At 44.2% G+C, this 11,943-nt stretch overlaps 1 protein-coding gene across 4 annotated transcripts in view; it reads right to left on the bottom strand.

Annotated features, from left to right (window-relative positions):
* Positions 1 to 6,332: 6,332 nt before the first annotated feature.
* Positions 6,333 to 11,943, bottom strand: part of SLC22A1 (solute carrier family 22 member 1) — a 31,097-nt gene continuing 25,486 nt past the window's right edge. Inside the window, exons 9-12 of one of the 4 annotated variants that reach the window (XR_006733592.1) lie at positions 10,070 to 10,182; positions 8,954 to 9,053; positions 6,691 to 6,856; positions 6,333 to 6,457 (exon numbers count right to left, since the gene is read on the bottom strand). Coding sequence is in view for 3 of the 4 variants with exons in the window: in XM_045544686.1 (XP_045400642.1) it covers positions 6,790 to 6,856; positions 8,954 to 9,053; positions 10,070 to 10,182 (280 nt within the window). In the remaining variant the exon portion in view is untranslated. Of the gene's footprint in view, positions 6,857 to 8,953; positions 9,054 to 10,069; positions 10,183 to 11,943 lie in introns of all 4 variants that reach the window. The other 3 variants (XM_045544687.1, XM_045544686.1, XM_045544689.1) reach the window with 3 other exon arrangements.

Genomic DNA, 11,943 nt, shown 5'->3' with positions numbered 1-11,943 from the left:
GTTCTTGGGCTTCCGAGAGGCATCCCAACACTCGCTCATGCCCACGGCAGCACTGGAGGGGGAGGGGACGGAAGCTCACCACGCTGCCCGTGGCGACTCCCAGAGGGCAAGGCAGTGACCCCTCTTCATTCTTCCTCCGATGAATTTTTTTGTTTGTTTGTTTGTTTTGTTTTTTCTTTTTTGGAAAAAAAAAAGGCATTTTTTTTTTATTTCAGCTTATTATGGGGGTACAAAAGCTCAGGTTATATATATTCCCCATGTCCCGTCCATCCCCCTGAGTCAGAGCCTCAAGTGTGTCCATTCCCCAGACAGTGCGCCTGGCACTCACCATGTAGTCATACCCCCATCCCCTCCCCCACCCCCCACCTCCCCGAGTCAGCACCTTCAAACATGACCATTCCCCAGACGGTGCGCAACGCACTCATCATGTAGGCATACACCCATCCCCTCCCCCCACCCCCCGCCTCAGTCTCATATCCAGTTGGTATCATTCCCCAATGTGCATTTAGGTGATGATCAGGGAAACCAATTTTCTGTTGAGTACATGTGATGCTTGTTTTTCCATTCTTGGGATACTTAATATAATGGGTTCCAACTCTCTTCAAGAGAACCAAAGAGATGTCGTATCACCGTTATTTCTTATAGCTGAGTAATACTCCATGGTATACATATACCACAATTTACTAATCCATTCGTGGATTGATGGGCACTTGGGTTGTTTCCACATCTTTGCAGTTGTGAATTGTGCTGCTATAAACATTCGGGTGCAGGTGTCTTTTTTATAGAATGACTTTTGTTCTTCTGGGTAGATGCCCAATAATGGGATTGCTGGATCGAATGGTAGGTCTACTTGAATCTGTTTAAGGTATCTCCATATTGTTTTCCATAGGGGTTGCACTAGATTACAGTCCCACCAGCAGTGTATGAGTGTTCCTGTCTCTCCGCATCCACGCCAACATGTATTGTTTTGGGACTTTTTGATAAAGGCCGTTCTCACTGGGGTTAAGTGGTATCTCATTGTGGTTTTGATTTGCATTTCCCTGATGATTAGCGATGTTGAACATTTTTTCATATGTTTGTTAGCCATTTTTATATCTTCTTTTGAAAAATTTCTATTCATGTCCTTTGCCCACTTTTTGATAGGGTTGTTCGAGTTTTTCTTACTGATTTTCCTGAGTTCTAAATAGATTCTTATCAGTCCTTTATCTGATGTGTAGTATGCGAAAATTTTTTCCCATTCTGTAGGCTGTCTGTTTACTCTCATGACTGTTTCTTTAGCTGTGCAGAAGCTTTTTAATTTGATCAGGTCCCATTTATTTATTTTTGTTGTTGCTGTGATTGCCTTAGGAGTCTTCTTCATAAATTCTTTGCCTAGGCCAATGTCTGTAAGAGTCTTTCCTACATTTTCTTCTAGAATTCTAATAGTTTCCCACCTAAGGTTTAAGTCTGTTATCCACCGTGATTTGATTTTTGTGAGAGGTGAAAGCTGCGGGTCCTGTTTTAGTCTTCTACATGTGGCTGTCCAGTTTTCCCAGCACCATTTATTAAATAAGGAATCTTTTCCCCAGAGTTTGTTTTTGTCTGCTTTGTCAAAGATTAGATGGCTATATGAGGATGGTTTTATATTTGGATTTTCTGTTCTGTTCCACTGGTCTGTGTCCCTGCACTTGTGCCAATACCAAGCAGTTTTAATAATCACAGCTTTGTAGTATAGTTTGAAGTCTGGCAAATTAATACCTCCCATTTTGTTTTTGTTGCTTAAAATTGCTTTTGCTAAACGGAATCTTCTCTGGTTCCATGCAAACCGTAAAATTATTCTTTCTATATCTGTGAAAAATGATGTTGGTAATTTAATAGGGATTGCATTGAATCTGTAGATAACTTTGGGCAGTATAGACATTTTAACAATGTTGATTCTTCCGATCCACGAGCATGGTATGGTTTGCCACCTATTTACATGTTCTGCAATTTCCTTCCTCAGTGTTTCGTAGTTCTCCCTATAGAGGTCCTTTATCTCCTTAGTTAAATATATTCCTAGGTATTTTATTTTCTTTGTTGCTATTTTGAAGGGTATTGAGTCCTTAATTTTGTTCTCTGTTTGACTGTTATTGGCATACATGAATGCCTCTGATTTGTGTGTATTGATTTTGTATCCCAAGACTTTACTGAATTCATTGATCAATTCCAGGAGCCTGTTGGTTGAATCCTTGGGGTTTTCTAGATATAACATCATATCATCAGCAAAGAGTGAGAGTTTGATCTCTTCTTTCCCTATTTGGACTCCCTTGATTCTGCTCTCTTGCCTGATAGCTCTCGCAAGGACTTCCAATACTATGTTGAAAAGTAATGGGGACAGTGGGCAGCCTTATCTGGTTCCAGTTCGAATTGGGAATGCTTTCAGTTTTTCCCCATTCAATATGATGTTGGCTGTGGGTTTGTCATATATGGCTTGTATCATTTTTATATAGGCCCCGTCTTTGCCTATTTTGTTAAGTGTTCTTATCATAAAAGGGTGTTGAATTTTGTCAAATGCTTTTTCTGCATCTATTGAGAGGATCATATGATCTTTATTTTTGCTTCTATTTATGTGGTGAATTACATTTATAGATTTGCGTATGTTACACCATCCCTGCATCTCTGGGATGAAGCCCACTTGGTCGTGATGGATTATTTTTTTGATAAGCACTTGGATTCGATTTGCTAGGATTTTATTGAGAATTTTTGCATCTATATTCATAAGGGATATTGGTCTGTAGTTTTCTTTTTTTGTTGCATCCTTTCCTGGTTTTGGTATTAAAATTATGTTGGTAAAATGTGTTGGGGAGAATTCCATCCTTCTCGATATTGGAGAATAGTTTATGTAGGATGGGCACCAGTTCTTCTTTGTAGGTATGGTAAAATTCAGGTGTGAACCCATCTGGTCCAGGGCTTTTCTTTTGGGGAAGGTTTTTTATTGCTGTTTTGATTTCAGATCTAGATATTGGTCTATTCAGGAATTCTATTTCTTCCTGGTTGAGCCTGAGAAGGCTGTGTGTTTCTAAAAATTTGTCCATTTCCTCCTCATTTTCCAATTCGTGTGCATAAAGATTTTTGTAAAATTCATAGATGATGTCATGTATCTCTGTGGCATCGGTCGTGATTTCTCCTTTCATGTTCCTGATGGAGGTTATTAGAGTTTTTTCTTTTCTGCTCTTGGTTAGCCTAGCCAGAGGTGTGTCAATCTTGTTTATTTTTTCAAAGAACCAACTTTTTGTTTTATTAATCTCCCTTATGGTTTGTTTGTTGTCCTTTTCGTTCAGTTCTGATTTGATCTTAACAATTCCTCTCCTTCTGCTGGGTTTGGGGTCGGTCTGTTCTTCCTTCTCCAGCTCTTTGAGTCTGTTCATTAGATTGCCTATTTGTAAGTTTTCTGTCTTTTTGATATAGGCATTTATGGAAATAAATTTTCCTTTCAGGACTGCTTTAGCTGTGTCCCACAGATTTTGATAGGTTGTGTCTCCTTTGTCATTTAATTCAAAGAATCTTTTGATTTCTGTCTTGATTTCTTCATTTATAAAATAATCATTCAGGAGAGGGTTGTTTAGCTTCCATGACTTTGAGTAGGAATGAGAATTTCTTTTAGGGTTCATTATTACTTTTATTCTGCTGTGATCTTTAAGTGGAGGGATTTCAAGTGACTTTTACTTTTTTCACATTTCTTGGTATTTTTAAATTAAAAAAAAATTAAAATATAGGAGTCAGGTAATCTGCAGTTGAGGAGCAGTCGTGGCGAACGCCCCACAGCCCTGTGCAGTTAAAGTGTGTCCCGGCCCGAGACAAGACGGACCTTGTGTGGCTAACAGGGTCCCGAAGTCAGACAGAGCAGGGCAGCCATGGCTGGGTGAGGGAGTGCTCACGTACACCGTGTTCTGAGAAGTATGTCATAAAAGTGTCGCAGGACCTCCCTTTCTGCAGCCAAGCCAAACCGGTTCCTGCTGTCAGTGACTGTGGCCAGGAATTCCCCAGCTGACCACCAACGGGCCACCTGGAACCAGCCAATTAAGGGAGCCTGGAAATTTGGGGCTTCATGTCATCCACTTGTCTCCCTGAGCACTGCCCGCCTGGCAAAGGAAGCTCCCGAAATTTCAGATGACGTGGATGATGGGCTTCCGGCACCTATGGCTTTGCTACCAGCAGGAAAGATTTCGAGAGGAACATGATCCCTGATGTGGGACTCCTTGCTTTGGGAATTTGGTTGGCCAGGAACTGGAGTAACATTGCCCTCAAAGCACATCAGCCAGGGGTGCAGCCAAATAGAGTCTTTTACTGTCCCGAGTCTTCCAAAAACAGGCTGTGACCTGTGACAACCGCAGATACACCCTGACGGCTGCAGAAGTTGGATTCAGACGGGCACCGTCCCCTTCCCAGCCCAGTTTCCCTCAGGGCTCCACTCCCCGCTCAGACGCTTCTCCCGGACCTCCAGGCCCCGGCCGCCACCCCGTCCCGCTCCCGCCTGGCCTGCAGCCCCCACGCCCAGCACCTGCTGACCACAGGGGACTTCATTTCTTCCCTCTCAAGACCCGCACAAAGAAGTCTCTGCAGGTTGAATCCCAGGCGCTGAAGGAAATGTCTGGGGCAGGACTGAGGAGGTGATTGTCGGGACCTTCAAATCTGTCTGCTTACAGGGCGGGCCCTGCTGCCCCCTCCCGTGCCTGCTGGGAGCGCTCAGTCCACAGCGCTGCCCCGGGGGGTGCGGGAGGCTCCTCGCAGCACGGCCCTTCCAGGACCTTTCTGTGTCTCCCGATGCCCGAGTCACACCTACCAGCCTTTCCAAGTCTTTAGACACCAACTGTGTCCCAACCAGCTTATGTCTGCATTCACACTGCCAGACGGACACCCTGACACCCCCACTTTACTGAGATTGACTTTGACCTCATGACAGCAGCAGTGAGGAAGGCAGGAAGGGCAGGATCACCACCGTCACCTTTGTGACACAGCAGGTAACATTAAAATACACTTTATTTCCACTGGGCTCCATTTGAAAACTGGTTCCCTGGAACAGCCTTCCGTCCCTGGGGAGAGCGTGTGCAGACACCCCTGGGAGGCAGCTGCGCCCTCAGACCCGCCTCCTGGCTGTTGAGACCAACCTCCCTGCGGCCTGCGCCGCCGTGCGGTCTCAGCTCTAGCGCAGCCGCGCCTCGTCCCTCGTCCCGTCTCTCGCTGTGTCCACGCAGCAGCGAGAAGCTGGGGGTAGTCGTGGTTGTTTTTAATGATGCCCCTTCTTTGCTTAGAGCCTTCCGCAGAAGGAGTCTAAGAAAGATTAGAGGACATTTTTAATACACATTTGAAAAATGTGATTCAAAGCTCATACTTTTCATATTTGTTACCGGTAAAGAGTGCAATCATTATGGTCAGAAAGTGTAAGGTACAGCGTAAGGGCTTTGCTGCAAAGAGGCCGAAATGAAGTGCTAGTTTCACGCTGCTATGGAGAATTGGGAAGGCAAGGGCCACCCCGACCTCCTTTTTTGGCCAAGGGCAAAGATTGAGGTTTCCAAGCAGCAATGTCCAGTTTCAAGGCACTGCTCAGTACCAACTGCCATGGCCTCAAGCCCCTGTGGCCATCGCTGGTCTTAGCTAGATCAGGCCGGAAATGTTGATAATACAACCACACGTGTTTCTCAGGCCTCCAATTGGCATGAGAAAATCTTTTTTTCCCTGGTTGTGCTCTGAAGACTGGCTACTATATTATCTTTTTGGATTGCTTCACAGATAAAGAAATTTTAAAATAAAATGCTTTGTGTTCTCCAGTAACAAAATCACTGCACAGGGTTTAAGAAGCACATCACTGATAGTCAAGTGAACTATTTTTGATGTATTTACTGTGACATCTCATAGTTGGCGTATGAGTTCACCTTCTAGAGTCACCACCAAGAACCCAAACCATGAGTGAAATAGAATAAAATATTCCTGGAATACAGGTGGCAGAAACTTCTCCCCTAAAATGGTCATGGTGCCTCTGGTCTTTCAATGAGAATCATGTTTATTGCACCGTATGTATGTAAATGTGACCAGGACACGGTGTGCCGGCAAAGCCACCATATTGAAAACCAAGTACAGTCATCCCTTGTTATCCACAGGGGCTTGGTCCCAGGACCCCCGTCAAATACTGGAATCCACAGATGCTCAAGTCCCTCAGACAAAATGGTGTAGGACTTGCACATCAGGTACTCACATCCTCCGTATACTTTAAATAGTCACTAGATTACTTATGATACAATGTAAACACTACGTAAATAGTGTTATGCCATATTGTTTAGGGAATAATGACAAACAAAAAGTCTGCACATGTTCAGTACAGATACAACCGTCCTTTTATTCTGAACATTTTCGATCCGTGGTTGGTTGGAACCCATGGAGATGGAAGGCCAGCTACTCCCCAAGCGATCTACATGTTGATGTGCTCTTGCAACACAGACACCTTCAAATGCAAAGGCATTTTGTTTCAGAGAGTTAATAAAACAATACTTATTCTAGAAAAGCAGTAGTCTTCAAAATACTTTAGATAATTTAGTACCTGGTCCCAAGAGTACCAACCACTCTCACTAGTTTGGGTGAATAGATGAAAGATCACCAGGGCTTTGGGGAACTTGAAAGCAAGAAACCAAAGTGAGGCAAAGCCCATGCAAACAATTCCTTCAGATTGGTACTGACATGGCAGGCAGGTATGAGGATGAACACAGAGAAGTGAGGGCTCCTAAGGATCTCCACAGACTGTCCCTCCGATACTCCGTCCCCAGCAAAGCGTGTCTCTCAGCTGCCTGGGCCTTCTGAAGTTTGGATCTTAAAGTAAATCGTGTTTTCCTTGGGCTTTGCTTTCCTGTAGCGACCAAAAACAAAAATCGAACTTAAGAGAAATAAATAAGAAATCAGTGTGTTGATAAACTGCTGCAAAGTTTTATGCAGGAATAAGTCCCAAAACAAAAAGAAAGCAAGGTCAGCAAGCACTAAAGAAGAAAAGTGGCTTGCGAGCTACGGCCCAGGGGCCAGATCGGGCTCACAGCCTGTTTTTTACAGCTCGTGAGCTAAGAATGGTTTTCTATATTTTGAAATAGTTGGAAAAAATGAAAATCTTTCATGACCTTAAAAACATTAGATGAAATTCAAATGTCAATGTTCATAAATAAAATTTTACTGGACTCCAGACACAGCCAATTCCTTTACGTATTGTCTGTGCTGCTTTTTTCTGATGCAGGGGCAGGGCTGAGCAGTGGCAGCAGAGGCCCTGTGGCGCCGCAGCCTGGGATATTTACCATCCGGCCCTCTGCGAGAAGGAGCTACAGCCCCCCGCCCCCGAGCACAGCATCGGTGGTACTGCGGCCTGATTCTGCCACGGTAGGGTCAGCATTCACTTAGAATCTGGTGATTTGGGGCACCTGTCGTTACTTCCTTCACCTGCAGAATGGGCACAATAACCACAGCAGCTGGCATGCGGTGTTTTGGGAGGATTAGGCGACAATAACTTCACAGGGTCAACACTCCATAAAGCTCAGCGAGAGTTACGATTACTCCCGTTCCCTGAGGTTTTCTACTGAGGGTAGGGAAGGAGTAATTGAACAGTCTCTCTGGTGGCGGACTGTGGCTGCTATTTGCGGCATTAGTATAGTGGAGAAGACAGACAAGGAAATAAGCGATTATTGTGAGGTACAAAGAGGATTTTGAGAACAGAGGGTGAATGGGAGGGTAGGGCTCCCCGGCAGGGCGGGAAGGGTTGTGACGACAGAGTGAGGTGATTAAGCAGCACATCTCTGAGATGACCAAGTGCCTGTTAACAAACTACAATGAAACATGTTTAAATCAGGTAATACTACATTAGCTCTGCATTTCTGGCACTAGGGACCAAAAAGAAGGAATCCTTAGCAACTAGAAAATGTGTTTTCAGTTAAAATGGAGTTTTTGGCCCTTATCAATACCAAGACATCCAGAATTTCTCCGAGTGGGTTTTATGGAGCACCTATCTGCCGTGGGCATTGTTGACAGAGTTATTAAAACAGATTCCTGGGCCCCACCTTGCATTTCCTCAGTCAAAACTGAGAAGCCCTAGGAATCTGCATTTCAGCAAGTGCCCTTGTGATTCTTCTGCACACTCAGTTTTGAGAATCACTGAGGAAATTGCACAATTTGCAAGAAGAGTGGAGAAAATATGAGAGTTATTAAACACCTACTATGTGTCATGCAATGAATTAGTCACTGTCACCTACTTACTCTCATTGAATTTTCACAGCAACTCTCTAAATTAAGTATTATTGTGGCTATTGTGCGGGCTTGGGAATTAAGGCTCTGTAGGGTTTGATGACATTCCCAAAGTGGCGTGACCACATCCAGTTTTGAACTCAGGCCTTTGTCGCTCCATAGACTCCTCTCTGTCTGCTCCACAGGACACGCGTGTCCTTGCTGTGGAATCTGGGAATTGAGTCTGGAAATATCACCTCATCAAGCACTTGTCCTTCCTTTTAATTCCTTGAAGAGTAGAATCTAAAACTCCAGGATAGCACACTCTCTGTCACAAGAATTTTGTGAAGAAAATCACTAAAGAATCTGAGCCAACAATTGCTAAGAGGACAGAAGATTGATTTTAAAATGCTCCCAACTCAGAGTTATTAATCTGGGGGTGGCCGGGGACCTTGGTGGCCCTGCAGCCAACATCATCCTCTGCCACGCCGTTTAGAACAGATAACTGTCAACTAAAAATGCATATTCGTGCTCTCCATTTTTTCCTTACAAAAGGTCAATGGCTATTTTGTTTTGTTTCCCTTATAGAAGTTCTGGGAGTGAAAAAGAAAAAAAGACACAAATAAAGCTCTTCTAAACCCTTGGATAGAGGAGATGGAGGACGTGGGGTGATATTGTGACCTTTTCAGAGGGCGCATCTGACACGGACCCCCCCCCCTTGAGTCCCGAGCACCGGGGGCTTCACCTCCACAGGTTCTCGGCATCCTTGATGGTCTCTGGCAAAGCGACGCCCTTGGTCTCCGGAAGAAGCAGCGTCATCGCCCCGGCAGCCAGGCCCAACACCGCTTCAGAGGAAACAGTGCAAATGGAGCCATTAGAACACAGCCCGTACACCAACACCATTTACAGAAATGATTACTGCTGGACAACACAGGTGGGAGAGACATTATTTTTTTAAAAAGTTGTCAGGAACATTTAGGAAAGAAAACTAAAACAATAGGGTAACTGAGGAAATGCCAGAGTAAGAAAAGGGAAGGTTGCCTTCATGCTATAGAAGTAGAAAGTTCCCTAGTAACTGATGCTTAAGTATCGGGGGCTGATGCAGGCATATGCACATACGATTAGATACAGGGCACAGTCGGCACATACACGTGGGCATTATCACTCTCTCGTTCTACTTCCCTCTCCCCCTCCTCCTCCCTTTCTTTCTTTCTCTCCCTCTCCCCTCCCGCCCCTGTTTGCATTCACCTGTGCCCAGGCACGGCAGGTCTCGGCACATGACCAGGCATTTTTGCCTTCCACCAAGTGGGTAAGCAGGGTCTTGGAGGTCCCCTGGCCCAGGTTTAGGGAGAGAAGTAAGAGTGCTCTCTTCCTTCTCTAATTCAACTCCATCAGTAACCAAGGTGATACACAACTTTGATTCCAATTTGTTTCATCATGTCTATTCCCGATTGTTAAGATCTGGATACAGGAGTGGGGTGAAAATTTAGTACCTTCAAGACTCCAGCAATTATGTGTTAAATGCATTAAGAGTTGGTGATCAAATTCATAAGAAAGCAGGAGACTAAGCCAAAATATCTCTCATATTCTATCCTGTAGGATGAATTATTGGATTCTGGAGTCATAGGATGTAAACCTCTGTCCCACCTCCTAGGAGTGGCATCTTATCTTTCCCATGAAGCAAGACAGAAGGAGCCAGGAGACAACTGAAGAACACACACCATCCTTGCCTTCTGTAAACCGGCTGAGAGGTACCATTCCCTTCACTCAGCAAATAGCTGCTGAGTTCTCACACTGCACCAGTCATGGAGCCTGCTGCCAGGCTGGAAAGAAGGAATAATAATGCTCCACAAAGCCTTACCAAACACAGCGAGGGGCAGGTCTCGCCACACCTCCACCAGCCTGAAGACCATGAAGGGAGTGACGATCCCACCCACATCACACAGGGAGGAACACACCATCATTCCAAGGTTCCTGATAAAATACAGAGGACAAAAATGATTACATGTCTGTGATTCACTTTTCCAAGTGTCAACTGGCCCTAGAGCAGACACAGTGCTCACACTTGTGGCTCGCTGTGGGTGTCCAGGGCTCAGCACCCCAGAGGAGCCGGGGGACTAGACGACATGGTCCTGAGAGGAGGCAATGGGCTAGAGCTGCCCACTGCCCGTGCCACTGAAGAGAGCCTGCCTCTTGTGAATTACATGCCCAAATATTGAACTCTCAGTTTTGTAATTCCTGAAGAATTGCTGCAAGCCTCAGGAAGATAACAACAGCATGTGCTACCTGCTCCACATCTCACCTTTACCTCGCTGCTGTCCCAGGATCATGATCTGTCCTCACCTGTGAGGAAAGCCCAGTATCTGGGGGTGACTGGCTCTAGCAGGATCTGGGCTCCTCCCAGCCCTAGGACTCTGGGAGTGGGGCCATCCTGGAGAGAAGTCTTGACTAATCTGCCCCAGAGACTGACTGACCAAATCATCACCTCGATAGCCAGCAAGTGACCCTCAGAGGAGATTCATGGGAAGAAAGGAAAGGAAGGGGACTAATTACAGTGAAGGATCTGTCACTGGACCTCTCAGTTAAGCTGTAAGTGTCAAGGAATGTGGTTCCATGTGCATGTAACCCAGAGAAAAGATGTGTTGCACAAGGTAACAGGCCTTAAGTATAGGTTCCCAAGAAAAAAAATGAATTCTAGCTTCTAGAACTGGTACCGTGGGGGCGGGGGGATCTACAGTGTTGCTGAGGACACTCTGGTGCTGAATTGCGAGTTGTTGAGGAAGACAGGGCTGGCTGTTGGCATTCTGACTTAGAGTTTCTTTCCTGCTGCTGAAAGTTTTGGTCTCTGTTGAAAGGAGAATGAGATTTAAACTGTGATCAGTCACTTTTTCCACCTGATGAGTTGCTAGGGATGCTCAGAGCAGGTATTAAGAGCTGGAAGGGAAAGAACTTCCACTAGGGAACTGGATATGTCTTTTACAGTAAATAAACAGAAAAAAAATAAGTATTTATATTTACCTATGTAGTTACCATTTTTAGTGCTCTTCATATTTTTTTGTGTATGAATCCATATTTCCATCTGCTATTGTTTTCCTTCCTTCTAAAAGACTTGAAAGAATATTTTCTGGAATGCAGGTCTGCTGGTAATAAATTCTTTCAGGTTTTGTATGTTTGAAAAAAATCTTTATTTTCTACCTGTTTTTGAAAGATATTTTTGCTGGGCCAAGAATTCTAAGTTGGAAGGTTTTTTTGTTTTTTTTTTTCAGTACTTTGAAAAAGTTATTCTACCATCTTCTTGTTTGCATCATTTCCAATGAGAAATTTGCTGTCATCTCTTATCTTTGCTCCTGTTGGTGATGTGTCTTTTTCTCTGAATGCTTTTTAATACTTTTATAATGTGCCTTTCTTGATGCATTTGTAGTTGGGAGCTATTGAGATTCTTCAATCTGTGCATATGTAGTTTTCATCAAATTTGAAGAAATTTTGGCCATTATTTCTTCAAATATTTTTTCTGTCTCCCTGTCAACTCCTTCCACTCTCCTTTACAGACTCCAATTACATATATTGGAATTGTCTCACAGCTCACCGATTCTGCGTCATTCTTGATAGTTTCTATTGCCGTCTTCATGTTTACTAATCTTTTCTTTTCTTCTATAACATTGAATTTGCTATTAACTCATGTGGTGTAGTTTGCATCTCAAACATTGTATTTTCATCTCTAGCAGTTTAATTTGG

This window comes from Lemur catta, chromosome 2, assembly GCF_020740605.2.
Source record: "Lemur catta isolate mLemCat1 chromosome 2, mLemCat1.pri, whole genome shotgun sequence".
In the NCBI taxonomy this organism is placed as follows: Eukaryota; Metazoa; Chordata; class Mammalia; order Primates; family Lemuridae; genus Lemur; species Lemur catta.
This window is presented reverse-complemented; position numbering and strand designations above follow the sequence as displayed.